This window comes from Stenella coeruleoalba (genome assembly GCF_951394435.1).
Source record: "Stenella coeruleoalba genome assembly, chromosome: 11".
Classification (NCBI taxonomy): domain Eukaryota; kingdom Metazoa; phylum Chordata; class Mammalia; order Artiodactyla; family Delphinidae; genus Stenella; species Stenella coeruleoalba.
In genome coordinates, this window is record NC_137157.1 from 72,183,941 (window position 1) to 72,204,778 (window position 20,838).

General features: G+C 36.8%; 1 protein-coding gene across 1 annotated transcript in view; it reads left to right on the plus strand.

Annotated features, from left to right (window-relative positions):
* SLC2A13 (solute carrier family 2 member 13) overlaps window positions 1-20,838 on the plus strand; it is a 427,342-nt gene that overhangs the window by 401,170 nt on the left and 5,334 nt on the right. The window contains exons 8-9 of the mRNA XM_079938390.1: window positions 15,308-15,429; window positions 15,547-15,699. Of these exons, the coding sequence (XP_079794516.1) occupies window positions 15,308-15,429; window positions 15,547-15,699 (275 nt within the window). The remainder of the gene's footprint in view (window positions 1-15,307; window positions 15,430-15,546; window positions 15,700-20,838) is intronic.

The window sequence follows — 20,838 nt, forward strand, 5'->3', positions numbered from 1 at the left end:
GAATTCTCCCTTTTATATTTTTAGACAAAGAAGAAATATGAGCTAAGTCTCTCAACTCTTTCCATTCACTTTGCATCATGATTCATCTATTTATTCAGAGGCCACCTTCTCTTGTCTCTTACCCTTGCTATTTATTCATTTTCATCCTAAAATTTATCATAATGGTCTGAAAGACAATGCTTACATTACTGTATAGAAATACCAATAAGTTCATTCATGATTGAATGAAGGGAAAACTTGTTTCAATAAGAACAAAAGAGAAAGCTAAGGAAGTATAACAATTTATTAAAAGATTAACACAAAGCTTGTGACTGGCATAAACAAATAAAATGAGCTGAAGGAAAAAATAATGTCCTAGGAATCCAGATGATGTTACTTCCTTCTCCTTTAGGAAGCACATCATATCCACAAGGGAGTATTGTAATGTATAGAACTTTATAGAAGGAAAAAATATTCTTTTTTGTCTTTGGACCCCAGGCCTGCTGAATACATGCATTTTATTAATAGCAAGAATAATTACTGTTATTTTCATAATAATAATTTCATTACATGCTAAGCATTTTTAAAGAAAGGTAGCAAGCCTCAGGTAGGTTAAATAACTTGCTTAATGTCATTGGTGGAAGCTAGCTAGTGAGTAGTAGAGCTAGAATTCAAACCCTGGTCTGCTCTATTGCAAAGTTTGTTCTGTTAACCTCTGTATAAAACTGGCCACATACCCAAATCCATCTTCATTTCCTCTGTAGCTTTTAACCAGATTGAGTCATTCCTGGTCTATGGATCAGAGGTTTATCTTAACATCTAGGTTGATTACATTATTTTACTACATTACAGGGCCCTAATTTTAACTTTTTTAAAAGAAAACACATTTACAGAAAATTTAATTGTAGCTATGATTTGACTCATAAAAATGTTCCTGCTGTTATAGGTACTAAGCCAACCAAGAACAAAGACAAGTGGGACAAAAAGGAGCTCAAAGTAGCCCATTTACTGCAATCTTAAATTTAAGTCACACTCACTTTCCAGGGAGAATAGACTTTTACCTGTTATAGGAGAGAGAGGCCCTTGAGCTATCTCCCACACTCCACACTCCACATAGGGTAAAGATAGTGCAAAAATGATCCACTCACCAGGGTTGAGCCCATATTTAACATTCTTTGTCTGAAGTTTACCCAACTCCTAAATTTTGTGACACTGGGTTTTCTATGTTTAGGGCAGCCAGACTGATCTAACCATCCCTGAGGACCCACCTCTGAATTTTGTGTTCTTTCTGTATATACCAGTATCTGCTGAGAATGTACTTCAGATGCTTTGGGACCTCCTTTCCCTTAAGTGAAGGAACTTTGAGACATATTACTAGCTCCAAGGGTCCTTCTGGGAAAACTTCTCCCAAGGTAAATTCAAGGTTTTCTCAACAGAAGACTACCTTTTACTTTGTAATAAAAGCATAGCAAGCCTTCCTTAAGTTTGAGTATATGCTTTTCACCCTAAAATTTGTCTGTATCTGCTAAGACCTTGGCCTTATTTCTAGGCATAATTCCATGACCATGGTTACCCTAACCCCACAGAGTACAAGTTTATCTAGGATCCAAGATAGAACCCAAACATTGAGTAATTCCCAGTTCACATGTTCATGCAACACCCATAATCTCAGATTGTCCATTGCTTATTCACTTGCCCAGAATAGTCCTCATTACCAGACATTAGAGATGATCGCCTAAACAACCCTACAAATACAGGCAAATGTGCCTAAGTCCCCTCCTTCAAGATACGTCAGAGTCCTACCCAAGCCCACCCTCCACTTTTGTCCATTGCTACCATACCCTTTTCTCTCTCTGTAAGGAAAAATACCACAGATTTCCACAAATATTTCTTTTATGGTATGTGTGTGTGTATTGGGAAATATAAAAACTCCCATCTCACTTCACCTGACAATTTCTTTTTGGCTGTGTATCTAATAATTTCAGTTGGCACTTAGCTTGTAGTAAATGATTGTTGAATGATAGAATGATTTAATATTTAATTTCATCTATTCTAATGCTTATTCTCATGCCTAGAACACACAGACATTTATTTGTTGAAATGATAAATTAATCAAATGAGTAATTACTTGGAGTTAAAATTTATGTAGCTTTAAATACCTGCTATAGATTATCAAAATATATGAAAATTCACACAAAGAATAAAAGATACATTACATTGCTAATCTATTCTATCCTTAACATAAAATTGCTTTGGAAATAAAGTAATTCATTTAACAAATATTTAATGAGCCCCAACTGTGAACCTGCCTCTGGGCTGGGGTTGGAGGCACAGGGGTGATTGATGGTAGTGAAGTGGAGGAGGTGCCAGTTAAGGCTGGTGCAGGGGCCTCCCCCAGCGTGAAGCCACAGCTGTTTTTAGGAGGATGAGTGTGATGGTGAGTATGACACAGTTTGCTTTGCTCCAGTGCCAGGAACAGATCAGAAGGAAGGATGTGGATTTCAATGGACCTGTTTAGCTGTATTCACCGAAATGGTAGAAAAACCATCCTTTGCTTAGAACAATTGAGATGCATCTTTTCTGTTTTATAGTTCTGTTTCATTGCTGATAAAAGGTATTTCAGAAGTTTCTATTACAAATCAGGAAGTGAGAAAACAGGCAATTGCAGTTATAATGCTTAATTTGTTAAGCTATTACATTTTCACTTTAGCAGTAATTTGAGATAAAATAATGTGAAACTGTCTTATGGTTTTATTATATTGACTTTCCATCTCATTATTTACAAAATTTTTATGTCAACTAATGGCACTATTTCTTTTAAAGTAATTGCTGAGACATTCCATATGTATTTTCATCATCCTCCAAGAAACTTCTGGGAAAACTTTTTAAATTCCTTATAACTGTATCAGATAAAGTCATTAGGTAGCTTTGTGTTTTAGAATATGTATTATTTAAAGACTGCTATACTGCCATCTTATAGTATTAGAATGACTGTTTTCCTTGTCATACATTTGTAGTGTTGTCCTCAAATGAGTTAGCCAGTTATTGAGATTGTTATATATTTTAGTGTCCAGCTTATATAAGCATTCTTTTTGTTCTAATTATTGTTTTGTGCTTTGAAGAAAAAATGGATGCTGAGTCAAAAGAGAATGTACAAGACACAGAGGCCCAGGTTTGTCATGATGCTGCTTATTTTAATTCCTAATGCTCTTTAGGACGCATTTTATTCTACTCATTTTAGATAGAGGTTTAAATGACTGCCTTTACTCCCGATAAGGAAGAACACTGACTTAGGGGAGATTTCAAGTAGAGTTTTCATCTCAATTCTTTTTCCATTTAAACTCCACAAAAAGTAAAGTACCCCGAGAGAGAGGTTTTCGTATATACGTTAACTGGTGGCATGATTATGTTGAAGGTGAAGGAAACAGAGAACACTGAATTTCAAATGTTTGTTACCTCTGTTGTGTAATCTTGGGAAGAATCACTGTATTTTAAAAAGGCTTGTAGCATATGCAAAATGGGAAGAATGGTGCTATTGCTTTGGATTATTATGAGAATTAAATGAGTTAATGTATATTAAGGTGTATTGTATAGTGTAATACTTTATACAAATATTAGTCAGTTTCATCAAGTGAAGATTTACAGTTATTCAAGGACATTTTTGTTGGGAGCACAATTTTAATAAAGAAGCCATAGAACTCACACTTGATGGAAGGCAGCTGTAGCATGGATTGAAAAGAATCCAAGAACAAATTACACCATTGTTTGTATCAAGATAGCCTACAGCAATATCAGCTACATTCATTCCCATGCACCTGCAAATAAAAACAAGTGAGGGATCCTGTGCAAGCATTCTTGCAGTGGAAAGAAAATTAGATCAAAGTCTTGGTATGGTTTGAAATGATACAGATGGATTTTGCAATGCCTATGGTATGGAAGCATGTACTACCACAGGCAATAACTCTTTTAAGTAAGTAGCAATAACCTTCTTAGAATTTAAAAAATTTTAATGACAAATATATCTGTCTTCTCTAATGCTTACAATATAATTGTAAAATAGTATTGTAATTTAATTGGTGAAATTAAATTACAATATAAGAAATTAGTGTCAGATGATCAAAGACCAGCTTAATGGGAACTGATTAAATTATTTTTATTGTTTTATTTAACAAACATTAATTGAGCGTTGCTTATGTGTAAAGTGTTGTACTAAGTACTGGCCTATGAAGCCCGGGGAAGGAAGAAGGAAGATAGAGGTGCTGTGTCCTCACTGGAGAAAGGTCCCCAAGTAAAACAAGGGCAGTAAAAGAAGTCAGGTAGGAGGGAGAACCCTTCAGTGTGGAAAAACCTCAAGTCTCTGATTGAAACTTGAGAGGGGTGGTATAACTCCCCATTCTGAGATCCTTGTCACAGCACAATCACGAGGACCAATCCTAACCCTTTATATATATATATATAATATATAAATTGTATTACTAATTTTACTTGCTTTAGTATTTTTTATTTGAAAATTTGTTTTTAATTATTAAAAGATTATTAAATTGTTATTAAATTATTAAATCAGTAGTAACCAGTAGAATAACTCTATTGAACACATTAAGCCTTTTCTTCATTCATTTATTTGATGAATGTATACATTGTGCCACGTAATGAACATCATTTAAGATATCACAGCAAGTGGCTGTCAGCTTATATACTGATGACTGGAGAAGTGTGCCTTCAGCAAACCCCATTTAGTATCATCCCTCCCATTTCTCACTGTTCTAGAGCCCATAACACACAAATGCACTTTTTCTCTGTGTTTGTTGCTGTTACTTCCATTACACTGTTTCCCTACCTCCACTCCATTGGTTCAGTCTCTTCTTTCCACCCAGTACTTCAGAATTCTTCATGATTGCCTCACGATGGCAAGAAATAAAAGAAAGAGGGAAGGAAAGGAAAGGAAGAGAGCCTGAAGTAGAAACTAAAAGAAAAAAAAAAAAAAGGTTGATTTTCTTGACTGATAAAGAAGCAGATTCTGAATATGATTCCCAAAGGAATTCTAGAAAAATGTGAGCAATATAATACAGCATAATTGGAATAAGTGTAGCACCTCTCACAGTGACTACGTGGGGAAATGTTGTGATTTTTTTTTTTTTTTTTTTTTTTTTTTTTTGCGGTACGTGGGCCTCTCACTGTTGTGGCCTCTCCCGTTGCGGAGCACAGGCTCCGGACGCGCAGGCACGAACCCCTGTCCCCTGCATCGGCAGGCAGACTCTCAACCACTGTGCCACCAGGGAAGCCCATGTTGTGATGTTTGAAAAAACCTTGTTGCAGGAATGGATCTGTATGGCCATTGTGATACACTCTGTACACTCTTTTGAGGACCTGTGGAATTTTATAGATTTAGAATCAGGATCAGTACTCTATTATAGAACTTAGCCTTTATCTTGTTAGAACTTCTCATGTTGAGAGGAACAGAGACACACTTGATTTCCTCAGTTAATGGAAGTTTTATGGTAAAATTGCATAGAAAAGTAAGGGGGGTAATGAGAAAGAAAAAAGTCTCAACTTCTACCCAGCCCTGCTTCATGGATATCTAGAATACTAATCATCAGACTGGTAGCTGTCTGCTCTTGGCCTGTCTCTTCTGCACGTCCCCCATGGCTATCAGCTACATGACCCTTCTTATGACCTCTGCCTATTCTCTCTCTGAGTCTTTCCACTTCTGTATTGCTCTATCCTCTTCAGACATTTCGTATTCTGACTTACTGAGAGAGAATATAAATCGTTTCTCAACATTCTCTGGTATAAAGCATCCACCCTATGCCAAGGCTATTGACAGCCTTGGTGTCAAACATAGTTAGAGCTAGGCAGGCAGTTTGTGGGACAGAACATTACCATTTGCACATGGCAGACCCCCAAGATGTGGATAGAGGCAGGCCCTGTGAGACTCCTGAGAAGGGAAGCAGTATAGTGATGACTATGGCATATAAATATGCAAACCAAAGCTTTTGAACCCTTTTGGGTAACAGCGTGATGGAGAAGGTATGTAATTCAAAGGCAAGATTTCCCTTCCTTTCAGTGCCAGTCAAAGCAGAAGAATAGCTAATAACTTTAATGTCTGCCTTTACTATGGGAAAAATTTTAGAGTGAAAAAAATGGAAGAAGAATCCCAGGATTAGTTGTCTATGAGTCACTAAAGGTTTTCCCACCTTGTCAGAGCGACACTGTCAGAACTATAAATTCAAAAGTGAAAACAATCATCATCTTAATAGATTTACTTTCCCCCCAATTTTCCATGTTTCCATTTACTCTTACCCATATAACCTATATCCTAGATAATACTTTGAGTTTGATATCCCCTATACTGCCAACTTCATGGCATTTTCCATGTTCCCAGGTAATCTTTACAAAGTAGACCACGACCAGGCTGGCTGTAGGTGTGATGATGCAGTAAGAAAAAGAACGAAGTATTTTCTTATTAAGCAATACAGTGGAAAAATTTTCTTACACAGAAATGGGGTTGAACCCTGAATGCTAATATGAGCTCTCTCCAAGGCAGAGTTCAGGGCTTCTCTGACTTGGCAGATTCTTTACTCTACACTGAGCACAGAACTTCAGAGACAAGTCTGGGAGGGGCCAGAAAGGCAACAGGGGACCATGTCCTCTTACTTGGGTCCTTAATTGTGCATCCATTGTACTGTTTGTTTGCCAGTTTGATACCAAAATGAAAGTAACTGAAGTTAAATCTAAGACATTTTGACCAATCTTCAAACCCAGACCATCCTTTGTGGCTTGGCCCAGCTTACTTTATAATTATTATTTTAATAGCTTCTTTATTCTATTCAGTTATGGTACCTTAATTGACTTAACTACCCTCCATTGTAGTATATCTGCAATTTTTCTAATTATTTAACTGTGTTATGCTTGTGATAAATAAAAGTACAGTGAAAGTATATCAGCATATAATATTTTTCCATATAGATCATTTTCTAAGGATAAATTTTAGGAACGAAACTTTGGGCCAGGAATATTTGGGTGTGAATATTCTTACATAAAACTGCCAGATTTCATCCCAAGAGGAAGTTATACTAACTTAAATTCTTACCAGAATTAGAGATATACCAATACCACTGTATCTTCATCAGCTTTAAGTATTATCATTATTTTCATTTGCTTGCCCACTCATATTCTGTCCATCTTTTTCACATATTTAGGACGTATAAGCTAGCCAACATACTGGTAAATGGTTTATATACAGTGATTTATATATAAATAAAACTTTATTAATTCTTTATTATTCAATAAAAATGGCTTTTAGTTCCAAACTTCTAGTGCTTTTGAAATTTACCGATGTCCATGTTTAATCATCTCAATAATTCTAAAGGTTTTATTTTTACCAGAAAATAATAGTAATTAACAAAAGATAAGAGGTGATTTTTTTCTCAACTTGCCTTTATGTGACAGTCCTCTGCAGGAAAAACGTAAAACATGAAAACAGGGGAAAAGGTTTGACAATAGAAAATTATCCAAGGCCAAGATGTTCATCATGGTCTGCATACTGCAAGCTCGGGAGCCATACTTTCCTAAAATTATTCAACTACAGATACGTTAGAGTTTAAATGCTATGTTGCAGTTCAACTTATGCTTGACATAAGTTTATTGTCATAATTGACATAATTATGACGTAATTATGTCATAATTATGACATAAACATGTTAGTTTATTATACAGGAATTATACTAGTGAACAGAAATTACACTCTCTGAGTAGTAATGATTCAGGTTTGTAAGAGTAACTTTTTCTGGTCGCTTTGCTGATTTGAAATTTCTCATGGCTAGGGTTATTTCTAAATTTATATCATCCTAGTCCTCTGATTGATTGGTGTTGTGTTTCTTTATTTCTCCTCAGACAAAAGTGAAGCTGTCCTTTCCTGGGGAGATACTCTATCCTTTTTCTAGGTACCTCTCTACCACCAGCATCAGACTATAAATGTGTAATCAGATCATAAATTCCTATGGATAAAGAACTATTAAATTTAACCCTTAGCAGTATCCATTGTGTTTTGAGGTGATAGCTTAATGATCTTGTTCAAAGAAACCACAGTCCAGCATCAGGAATTGGAGATGAAATCATGCTTCACTCACACTTCTACGTAATGAGTTGATGAGTAAAGCATGTGCAGTAAACCCAGTAGAAGAATGGTAGATGTGTCACACAAATCGTAGTAAGCTGTCCCTTCCCTTCTCCAAAACCCCAGGTCTTTTGTAAACTCTTTTGGGAAGGTGGCAAAGTTCTGTAGGTTTCTCAATGATTAGGATTGGATAGATAAAATTAGAAGTTTTGTGCTATAAATACAAGTTGTATTTTCACCCATCCCCCATACATGAACCTGAAGCACTTAAATAATTTCATCATAGTAAATAAAGGAACAAAACAAAAAGCATATCCTCTGTAGGAAGCAAATAATAAGTTCCTTATGGTTAATTGTGGCAAGAGCAATTGCACCACTTAGTTCCTTTGGTTATTTATTTGGTTCAAAACTCTTTAGAGATCTGATGGAAAAGTAACACCAAAAAATAGGCAGAAATAGCTCTACGTATGAACTGATTTTGGGGTGGGTGTTGAGTAGGCAAGGGAGGATTGTTCTACCTTCAAAGAAGGCTGTTAATTTCTAGATGCATTATTAAGGGAAGCACTGTGGGCTCCATGGCTGGAACAGGGAACTAATCATTTTTTTGGTCTACATATCAGGTGTTAGTCTAGTCTGCTAGTAAAAAGTAGTTCTCTCACTCTGCCAAAATGAGACCTATTTTGCCTGCTTGCATATGATTCTTCTGCTTTGTCCACTGCAGCACTATCTGCACCGCTGCCATTATTGTAATTATTTTCTGGTTTTGCTCTAGGATGTGCTCTAGTATGACTTTTTCTTATCCCAACCCACACACTGATGTCAGAGTATTTTTGTTCTTTCCCCAGAGCATTGTGTTCTTCCACCAGCAGTCACTGAGCCAGGAAGACATTAGGGTATTTTGCAATAGCACTTGGAATATACATTTTTTATTTTTTAGTTGGAATTCCTAGCATTTATATTTTGAAGGTCATGTATGATGTCACATTCTTAGTCAATAGCTATCTACGTATTGCTGGGTATGTAACTCTGCCAGGTCCATGCCTGCAGTGCTTTCCTAAAATCAGCATGAGGATGAAGAGGAGTTAGCCTTTTATGCATATAAATATGTGTGTCCAGATGGTTAAAAGCTACATCACAGCAAGCACAGAGTCTACCAGAAAATATCCTGCTTTCCATTGTTCCAGCAAGCGATCATGCAAGGAACTTTGATAATAATCAGTGTAAATAGTAAATAGAATTTTTCAGTGAATTTTAGTGATTTGATTATTTGCAAGCATTTCCCTCCACAGCAGCCTGTCTCTTCCCTTTCTTCCCCCTCCATCCCTTTCTCCCATCATTCCCCTCCCCTCTCCCACTTTCTATCATATTTTCTCATTTTAAGATGTCCACAACCCAAAAGACTATTTGACTAGTGGGAAGTGAAGGTGGAGGATTATTGATCAGGGGATTTCTAATGCTGTTTAATGCAGCATTAAACAAATGTATGCTTCATTCATCATTCAATGAGCATATTTCTCTATACAGAGTACTATTATGGACTAGAGGTTGAGATTTTTAGAAGGGAGACACAAAAATGACTATTCTTTGGCAAACACCTAGATAACTTGCTTTCTTTGTGCTGAGCAATTAATCTTTGTAACAAGTCTATTATTAGAGACTCTCATTTTACGGATTAGAAAACCAAGGTACAAAGAGGTTAAGTACCTTGCCCGAAGTTAAACAGTGGATAAGTGGCAGAACTGAGATTCAAAACCATGCAGCCTGACTCTAGACCCTGTGTCCTTAACCTTTGTGCTATGCTGTCTGGGATGAGAGCTCAGGACAGTAGAAGAGGGAGTATATTCAGAGAGCATAATACAGAGCACTATGTGATAACAATACAGATGAGGAAAATGAAAAGGCTTGAGAGGAGGGAGAGAATATTTCAGACAAGTGAATGGGTGGCATCTGTACTAGCCTTGAGGGCTGAGGTAGATTTTGATAGTGGAGATCAGGAGTGAGAATTTGCTTTCAGTTAGAGGAAATGGCATGAGTAGAAGATGCTGGGTCTGGAAGGTAGGTTCAGAAAATAAGTAGTCTAGTTTAGTTGGAGAAAGAGATTGTATACAACAGTACCGGATAAGGTAGGCTACAGCCAAATTTTGCAGGCCCCGTTTCATAGACATTTGGAATAAGGAGGATGAGGGCTTTTGAGCAATGAGGTGGCAAGAACAATGCTCTAAAGAGCTCAACTTGATGGGGTAGTAGTTTGAAGAAAGCAATGCTAGAAGCAGGAAAAATAATTCAGAAACTGTATTTGTTTTCTATTGCTGCATAACAATGTTACCACAAACTTAGCAGCTTAAAACAGCCAACATTTATGATATCAGTTTCTGTGGGTCAGGAGTCTAGGCACAGCTTAGGTATGTCCTCTGCTTAGGGTCTCACAAGGCTACAATCAAAGTGTTGACTGGGGCTGTGATTTCATCTGAGGCTCAACTAGGAAAGGATTAGCTTTTGTTAGCAGAATTCAGTAACTTTTGTATCAAGGACTCAGTTTCTTGCTAGCTGTCACAAAGGCTACCCTCAGCTCCTAAAGACTTCTCTCAGTTCTTGCCATGAGCATTCCAACACTGGCATTCCGTAACGTGGCAGCTTGCTTTTTGAAAGCCAGCAAGGGAGTGAGAGACTTCAGCTAAATAGCACTGTAATTTTAATCACATGTGTCCTGTCACTTTTGCCACATTCTGTTGGTTTGTAACCAACAAGTCAAAGGTCACCCCCACACTTAAGGGGAGAGGATAATCCAAGAGTGTGAACATCAGGAAAAATGGGTCATAGAGTGTCTACTCTAGAGTCTGCCACAGACAGATACAGTTGGTGAAACAAACCCTCAAGAGTCTGAATTAGGGTGGTATGAATGCACATAGAGAGGAAGAGTTAGATTCAAGAAATTACGTCTAGGAAATATAACTATGATTTCTTTTGAAATTCTTTGCATACATTAACTCATATATGCCTCAAAATATCTCTTTGACGTAGGTGCCAGGAAAATCCTTATTTCACAGGTGAGATACAGGCTTTTAAAAGTTAAGTGCCTAGATCACATACATATGAGCTTCAAATCTGGGTGTCCTAACCTAGATTTGAAAGTAGGATGGCAGTCCCAGAGCTCATAGTCGTGGCCACCCTTCTTTACTTGGACCTAAAAGTATAGAGAATTTAAAGAGAGATGGATAAGAAGATATTGAAGATAACTCCAAGATTTCAACTCCATTTCAACTAAGAGAAACGTCGTGAGAAGCACGATTAAAGTAACTATTTATTGTGCATACACTACATGCCAGGCAGTGTGCTAAGCACTCAGTACGCATAATCACATTTAATGTTGCCAACAGCCTATGAAAATAGTCCTTTCCCCTATTTTACAGATCAGAAAACAGAACTGTGCCTGTGCCCACTAAACCATCATTTCCATAAGTGCAAAGGGTTATTTTGTTCATAGCTCTATCTCTCATGTCTGACCATAAAAAAGTGTTCATTATATAAATTTTTGAATGAGTGAGCTTATAAGTGGTAGAGTCATGAGTTGAACTCAGAACAGCCTCACTCTGCCTCCTGGAGTAGACAATGCGTTCCATTGTAGCCATAGCAGGAAATCTAGATATGGATATTCAGCAGATATATAAATTCTATTAAATGGAGCTTGAGGAAAAGGTCAAGGCAGGGAGCATCCATGTGGAGATCAAAAGTCCCTAAAATTAGATGAGATGATTAAGGGAGAGGGTATAAGCTCCAAACCAGAACCTTAGAGAACACCTATGTTTAGAGGCTGAGGGGAGGAAGAGGCATTTTAAAAAGCAATGAAGACATATGTATCAGAGAGTTGAGATGGATATATAGATATGAAAGCAAAGGAGAAAGAGAAGGAAGGATTTCAGCAGTATCAACCACCACAGGGTAATCAAAGAGCCTCAGAATTAAGGCAAGATAAGTGCATTTGGGGATTAGGAGGTCATCGATTCTGGGGTGAGCAGATTCGGAAAAAAACAGGGACTGAATAAGAATCAAGAAAGTGTCTGAGTAGGTGGGGAAATGGGCTTGTGTAGGAAAGAGTGCATAGTAAGGATATAGAGCTCACTAGTATAAACTCTTTGTAATTTCAGATGAGCTAGTAGTAGTAATATGAGAGGGATGAAAGATTTTAATAGGAGTAATTTTTTGTGTTGTAAACAGAAGAGTAGGCTCAAGTAGGAACAAACTAAAGATAGCATAAAGAGAATTGACTACTGATGGAACATGACCCCAGAGGAGACAGCAGGAGAATGAGATGTAGGCCCATTAATAGGAAGGGCAGACCTTAGAAAGGGACATGTTACCATTCTAGGTAGGAGAAGAATCTGAAATAAAATATAGAAAAGTAGAGGTCCAGTAGAGAAAAATTGAGCGTATTCAAATTGAAAGTCCTCAATTGTCTTAAAGATGGAGGCAAGTTCTTCACACCCAGAAAGAGAGGGAAAGAGTTCATAACTAGAGGATAGTAAGAAATATTTTAATTAATTGAGGCAGCAGTTGACAAAAAGTTTATTCAATGTCTACTCTGAAATAAGCAGAAAATTCAGTAGAGAAGACAATAAAGGATAAAAATAAGCATAATTAGGAACCCAACTGAGAAGAAATAGCATGAACTTTTAATAGAATTCAGCAGCATGGTTTCATAATTTTGCCCAGCTTCTGAAAAGCTGTTATTAAAGGAAGTTAATGGTCCCGCAGAGGGTTGGGAACTGAAACTGTGAGAATGACAGGCAAGCATGGAGGAATGAAAGATGGATTCTAGAGGTCAGCGAAGACAGTATTGGCATCATGGTCTAAGCAGTGATGTGAATGAATACTGAGAGAAGTGTAGAATCTAAAGATTGTAATTTGGGTGTGGAACAAGCTACCAGAAATGAAGAAATAAAGTGCTTGTAATCAGAAACGGAATGCTCTAAGTTTGAGAAGTAAAACAGTAAAATTTTGAAGTAAAATAGTCCCAAATCAAGCTAATTATAATGCCCTTTCCTCAGTTTCAGAGGTTAAATAAGGAACTATGAAGCCAAGGTATCAGACAGGCCAGAAGTAGACATAAATGAATGTGGCAGAGGATGAGAGGGATGGAGAAGATGACTGACCAGGCATCAAGTCAGATGGGGTGTTATGATGGAGGTCATAAACACAGCAATAAGGACAGGGCTTAGATGTCAAGGTTCAAAAATAGAGGTTGGTAGAGAGAAAACAATAGCGTAAAAAATGACAGTAAAGGATAAGAAACTTTTTCAGGCTGATCGTGTCTTCAGGTGCAATTCAAATTTCAATTAAGGTAAAGAATTGGAAGTTCAACTTGAGAATCAGTCTAGAACAATAGACTTTGCTTCCTAGTAGAACTAGGAAGCAAAGTCAGCAGGGAGTGACTGATAGAGAAGCAAGTACACACAGCAGGAAAGTAAAGGGTTAGTTTGAATAAGAAATAAGCATTGCTCCCTGCCCAGATTCCCCTATCACCCCTTTCCAGGTGACCCTTCTAATCCCTAAAATTACCTGTTAGGCATTATACCCCATTTAACAAATGAAAAAAGTCTGGTTCTGGAATTTGAATTTTGTCCTAACTGCAAAATCTAAAGCTTTCTACCACAACCTACTTACTCTCAGTGGTTTTAAACTGTTGCTGCAGCCTTCAAGGACTAACTGGAAATCATGTCTGACATACGAAATGGGTATGAAACGCATTTTTTTTAGGTATATTTTACATATACGACATTATATTCGTTTCAGGTGTACAACACAATAATTCAATATTTGAATATATTGGGAAATCAACACAATAAGTCTAGTTAACATCCGTCACCACACATATTTACGTTTTTTTCTTATGATAACTTTTAAGATCTACTCTCTTATGCAATACAGTATTATTAACTATAGCTACCATGCCATATATTACATCCTCATGACTCATTTATTATATAACTGGAAATTTGTACCTTTTGACCCATTTTCACCTCACATTACCCCTCACCCCTGGCAACCACCAATCTGTTCTCTGTATCTATGAGCTCTTTTTTATTTTTGTTTTTTTTAAGATTACACATATAAGTGAGATCATATGGTATTTGTCTTTCTTCTGATTTATTTCACTAAGCATAATGCCCTCAAGGTCCATCCATGTTGTCTCAAATGGCAAGATTTCCATCTTTTAATGGCTGAATACTATATATATGTATATACTATATATATACACCACATTTTGCTTTATCCATTCATTCATTGATGGATACTTAGGTTGTTTCCATGTCTCAGCTATTGAAAATAATGCTGCAGTGAACATGGGAGTGCAGATATTTTTTCAAGTTAGTGTTTTTGTTTACTTCTGATAAATACCCAGAAGTAGAATTGCTGGATCGTATGGTAGTTCTATTTTTAAGTTTTTGAAGAATCTCCACACTGTTTTCCATAGTGGCTGCACCAATTTACATTCACACCAACAATGCACGAGGGTTCCCTTCTCTCCTTATCCTCACCAACACTTTTTATTTCTTGTCTTTTTTTTTTTTTTTTTTTTTTTTTTTTTGCAGTACGCGGGCCTCTCACTGTTGTGGCCTCTCCCGTTGCGGAGCACAGGCTCCGGACGCGCAGGCTCAGCGGCCATGGCTCACGGGCCTAGCTGCTCCACGGCATGTGGGATCTTCCCGGACCGGTGCACGAACCCATGTCCCCTGCATTGGCAGGCGGACTCTCAACCACTGCGCCACCAGGGAAGCCCTATTTCTTGTCTTTTTGATGATAGTCATTCTAACAGATGTTAGACGATATCTCATTGTGGTTTTGATTTGCATTTACCTGATGAATAGTGATGTTGTGCACCTTTTCATGTACTTGTTGGCCATCTGTATGTCTTATTTCAAAAAGTGTCTATTCAGATCCTCTGCCCATTTTTCACTCAGATTGTTTTTTTGCTGTTGAGTTGAATGCACAATGTGTTGTTCTTGAATTATATTCAGCTCTAAAAAGTTTTATGTCAGCTTACATATCTAATCCTCCTATTTAAATCTTAAATTTTTTTTCAAGAGAAACATGTTGGATTCTTTTCCTTAATGAGATTAAGGAACTTCCAAATACCTTCTAGATGATCACACTGAATTTCTGCAACTATACCCTAAAACCCTAAGTTTATATTTATATTGCATTATTTTTCAGGTGTGAAAATGAAACCAAATTCAAAACAGAAGAAGTATTTTGGGCTTACAATTTCTGCCCTACTCCATACTCCTGGACTGCACTTCTGGGCCTTATTTTATATCTTGTTTTCTTCGCACCTGGTAAACAAAGGCTTTGTTGTTATTATTGTTATGTTAATTAAACTGTCTCTATTTAGAGGAGAAAAACGCTTTTAAATTACTTACTACATTTACTGAAATTCATTTTGTATTTCTCAGGAATGGGACCAATGCCTTGGACTGTGAATTCTGAAATATATCCCCTTTGGGCAAGAAGTACAGGAAATGCATGTTCATCTGGAATAAATTGGATTTTCAATGTTCTGGTTTCATTGACATTTTTACACACAGCAGAGTATCTTACATACTATGGTAAGAGAATATTTTTTCCAGCTATAGTTTCATTTTTATTTTCCTACTCTATTTTTAGATATGCTATCATTTGTGATTGAAAGATTAGATGGTTATATTTTTGCTATTATAAATTCTCTATATGGCTTTCTTATTCCCCACAGTCCTTGGCAATGTTTCTGGGAAAAGATAAGAGGAACTCTCCTTTCCTAAGCAGTATTGCTTATAGCCTTCACCCACCCGCCTACACTTCAGACCCAGACATCTCCCAGCTATCTCCCCAGTTGGAAATCTTCACAGCAAGGCCTTTAGTTTAATGAAAAAACATAAACAGAGAATGGTAGAAAACTGCAGGAGTCTAGGGCTAATGCTTGAAGATGTCTCATAACAGGGATGGAGTGGTATCCAAGAGTGGAATTAGGGTTAAAGTAGCTCCCCCAAATGCTGTGCTATGAGTTATGCCTTCCGCTCTGTCATCTGTGCTGTTCAGGCCAAAGCATTTCAGGATCCACTGAGGCCAGCGCTTACCACTGCCAAAACTATAAATGTGGCAGAAGTGTTCAAGTGAAAATGTGTGGAGACCGTACCTCGAAGAAAACAATCTTGAGAAGTGACTGAGTTAGGAAAAAACTTTGGGAAGCTACTTCAAGTTTATCTTTGCTAAAATGAAATGATTTTGGCTTTTTAGCAAGAGGATTTCTTCACTGTATGAGTTTATAGCTGTGATTGGATTCTAAATGATGAAATAGGAGGTTTTCATTCTAATCTTCTCATGAGCCTCTGTGATTGTATATTGAATGCCTATTGCTTAGTCCATTCTCTGATCCCCTCCCCTATCACCTCATCTCACCCCATCCGATGTTCTGGCTAATTATAATTCCTTTTTGTAAGAACAGGTTTATTTGTCAGCTCCCCTACCCCACCCCTCACTACTGGACCATAAATCCCTTGAGCTTAGGCCAGGATTACGCTTTGTTCACCATTATATTCCCAGTGCCCTCCAGGGCATCCTATTCACTTAATAAGCGCTCAGAAGTATTTGTCAAATGAATAATTACACGGATGAACTTTTAGATGAATGGTGAATATGAGGAAACATTATAAAAGTCTATTCCTCCTGTCTTCTGAACATGCTGAATTGATATTTGCTTTTATTTAAAACTATTTATCTAATGCTTTTTTTATCTTTATAAAACTCCTCTCTCTGCTGATCACCATTAGGGACATTTAGAAATATTTATTTTCTTGGAAAGGGAATGCGCTGGCATTTTAAACTGGATATATATTTAGTATATTCAACCTTATCCCATTTGGCAATTAAAATGTTTTACATAAATTTGTAAGCTTATCTTCCTAACAGCATAAATATGAACACAATATTTATCCATATTTTCTGATTCTTGAGAACACTTAAATATATGAAGACCTAAATATAGACTAATATCTTCAGAAAGCATTTTTTAATAGAAAGTCATAGACCAGATAATAAAAGTCTATGTGGTAAGACTTTTGATAGCAAAGCACCTCTTCCTTGAATAAATTCTGTCAGAAAAACATGAGGCAACAGAAGCAAAATTTAAATATGGCATAGCCAGGCTTCTTTCAGAAATATCTCCTTGGAAGAAGCTTTTTGCTTTGCATTAAGCCAAGCTTCTATCAGGTCAGCACACTGTCCATTAGGTCCTCACTAGTGGAACAGTATCTCAGCTCAGGTTAGATTTTCCCTATTTATTGCTCTATATTTTAATCTATAGGTTACTGATTTATGTAAGGTATATGTTTATATTCCTGATTTAACAAATATGCACCATAATGATGTATTTCTCTGGAAATATTCATGTCTTCTTTTACTTCCTTTCTTATTGTTTCATAAGACCTCAAGTTATTTTTGTTTTCCAACATCTTTATTGGAGTATAATTGCTCTACAATGGTGTGTTAGCTTCTGCTGTATAACAAAGTGAATCAGCCGTATGTATACACATATCCCCATATCCCCTCCCTCTCACGTCTCCCTCCCATTCTCCCTATCCCAACCCTGTAGGTGATCACAAAGCACCGAGCTGATCTCCCTGTGCTATGCAGCTGCTTCCCACCAGCCATCCATTCTACATTTGGTAGTGTATATATGTCCATGCCACTCTCTCACTTCGTCCCAGCTTACCCTTCCCCCTCCCCATGTCCTCAAGTCCATTCTCTATGTCTGCGTCTTTATTCCTGTCCTGCCCCTAGGTTCTTCAGAACCTTTTTTTTTTTTAGATTCCATATATATGTATTAGCATGCAGTATTTGTTTTTTTCTTTCTGACTTACTAAACTGTTTGACAGACTGTAGGTCCATCCACCTCACTACAAATAACTCAGTTTCGTTTCCTTTTATGGCTGAGTAATATTCCACTGTATATATGTGCCACATCTTCTTTATCCATTCATCTGTCGATGGACACTTAGGTTGCTTCCATGTCCTGGCTATTGTAAATAGTGCTGCAATGCACATTGTGGTACATGATGTTTTTTGAATTATGGTTTTCTCAGGGTATATGCCCAGTAGTGGGATTGCTGGGTCGTGTGGTCATTCTATTTTTAGTTTTTTAAGGAACCTCCATACTGTTCTCCATAGTGGCTGTATCAATTTACATTCCCACCAACAGTACAGGAGGGTTCCCTTTTCTCCACACCCTCTCCAGCATTTATTCTTTGTAGACTTTTTGATGACGGCCATTCTGAAGACCTCAGGTTTTGATTCCTTCCTAAACTATACTGCCTAGAAAGGTCTGCCTTGGACCCCATTCAGTAATGTTTATTACTAAAAGTTATCATTAAAATGTCACCAGTATATCACTTTATTTATAACACATGTGACTAAATAGATCCCTTGATGAGCATTATTATTAAAGTTCCTGTGTTGAAGTACTGAAATTCAATCAAACATGGTCTTTAATTCCTCATTTTATATGATTCAATTAAATATTTGTTTTAATCTGAAACTTAATATAGGATTCTAATAAGATTTATTTCCTTTAGAATAAAGCTGAGGAATATCTGCACTCTTTAACAATCCTGACAGACTTGTTACATTTTTTTCATTTTCATTCCAAGGGGGCATAATTAAGAAAGTGAGTTACATAATTGTCTTGCCCATTACATGGAGCAGGTCACAGCCTCCCAGGCCTGCCTACACCTTGCCTCTGTGGCTTAACCACAGGTCTCACCAGTGAAGCCCATATACGCAATTTTGGCATTTGCCTTCTTTAGGTTACTCAGATTTTTATAAAAGGAATAGAATTTCCTTAATTTGGCTTTGGGAATCTGGTTCACACACAAGAAACTTCATGGCCTTTAAGAATATTTGTAATCCATCTAATTGTTTTTGACTGTATGAATTTAGTGCTAACAGGTTTGATTTGTTACTTCTAATCATGCCACTGTACCTAAATTGTGAAAGATGATGGCTATTTCTCAACATTATATTTTATAAAGCCAGACTATAGACTATATTTACTCTGTTAGACATTTTAGAGTTTAGCGTCCTGATTTGGTCTAAAATGTTTTACCCTCTGCACTTATTTTTTTTCTGTATTATCAACATGATTGCCATCCTTTCTTTGCCCCTCCCCACAGAAGATTCCGTTTCTCTTCTTATGTTCACAATTTTGCTTATCTGTATTCAGAACACAGGATTTCATCTCCTATCATTTTTTTCTCAAAATTCCACATTCTCCAAGAGCTAGCTTGTCAGTATCACCCTTTAGATGAAAACATTACCAATTTATTAGGCATGCTGATCTTACTAGCAACTATTCTTCCCTAGTCATTTAGTAAAACTTAATAATGCTGTCTATCACTCTTTTGAGCAACTAACATCCAAAATTCTAATAGGAATGTAGCATACATTTTTTCTATTCTTTGCAGTTTAGCCAGGCAGAATTTATTTTCCCTGTCAGATCAGGAAACAAGGTCAAGACAATTCAAGAAACTGCTCAAGGATTCAGCCTGCATCACTTTGTGACTTTCAGACCTACACTGTCTACAGAGACATGGTGCCTTTCTCTCACTATAACACTCAGCTATTCATTCCAGATGACCTATTATTATTTTCTGATTATCAAGTATAAGACATAAAAATATATAAACTTGTAGTAAGTGTTTAATGTAAACCAAACTGAAATGAAGTAATTTTATTTATTTATATTTGTAAATGGAATTGTACTTTTATTAAAGAAAGTATTTGATTTATGCAGGTCCCACTCCTTAAGAATTATGTAGCTTCTGATGATTTAATCTAACAAATTATGTCTTGGTTTAGTCAACCCTTTCATATTTTTCCTAATGTCTCATAGTTTACCTCTGTTTCCCTTTTATTTTCTCATGGCTCCTCATTCCAAAGAGCAGATTCTTTGGAGTGGCCAATTCAGCAGCATTTTTCCTCTCTAGTTTTCCTTGAGTCTTCCCAAGAAATGTTTCTGTTTCTGAACCATTTCTGAAATGGTTACTTATAGGCCTACTAAACTACTTTATAGGCATAAAAACTACTTTAAGAAAGTAGTTTTAGTAATGTTTTTCTACATTCTGTAATGATTCAGCAGAACTGAGAAATACTATTCAGTTCTTTAATTGCTGTACTATTTAGCTTATAGCTTGACTTTCAAATATGTCTTCATGACGTCTAGTATAGCCCTTTATTTCAGATCTGCTACCCAGTGAGTTCCATCTGGCAGTCAACAAGAGAACATTCATTCTCTAAACACTCCAATGTGTCTGCACTGTACTAGGAACCCAAAGACAAGCCATAGACTCTGTCATTGAGGAGACCACTTTTTCTGGTCTCCTCCTCAAGCGTCTCATAACCATCTTTCCTATACCAGTCCTGATTTGGGTTGTAAAACTTAACAGAATTATAATTTAAACCATAAATTTAAATAGGAGCTGAGAAATGATTTTACTTAATGAGGAAACTGAGGTCCAGGGAGGAGGTTAAATGACTGTCTAGAAGCCACATAGCAAGACTTAAGCCAGATCTTCCAACTCCCAATCTGATATCCTTTCTCCAGCCATTTGTCTTTTAAGACCAGAGATATCCAGGAATGGTGAGAGGTGGTCATCTTTGGATTGTGATTGAAGGTAGATCCAACAGGATTTTCTAACAGAGTGGGTATTGGGTGG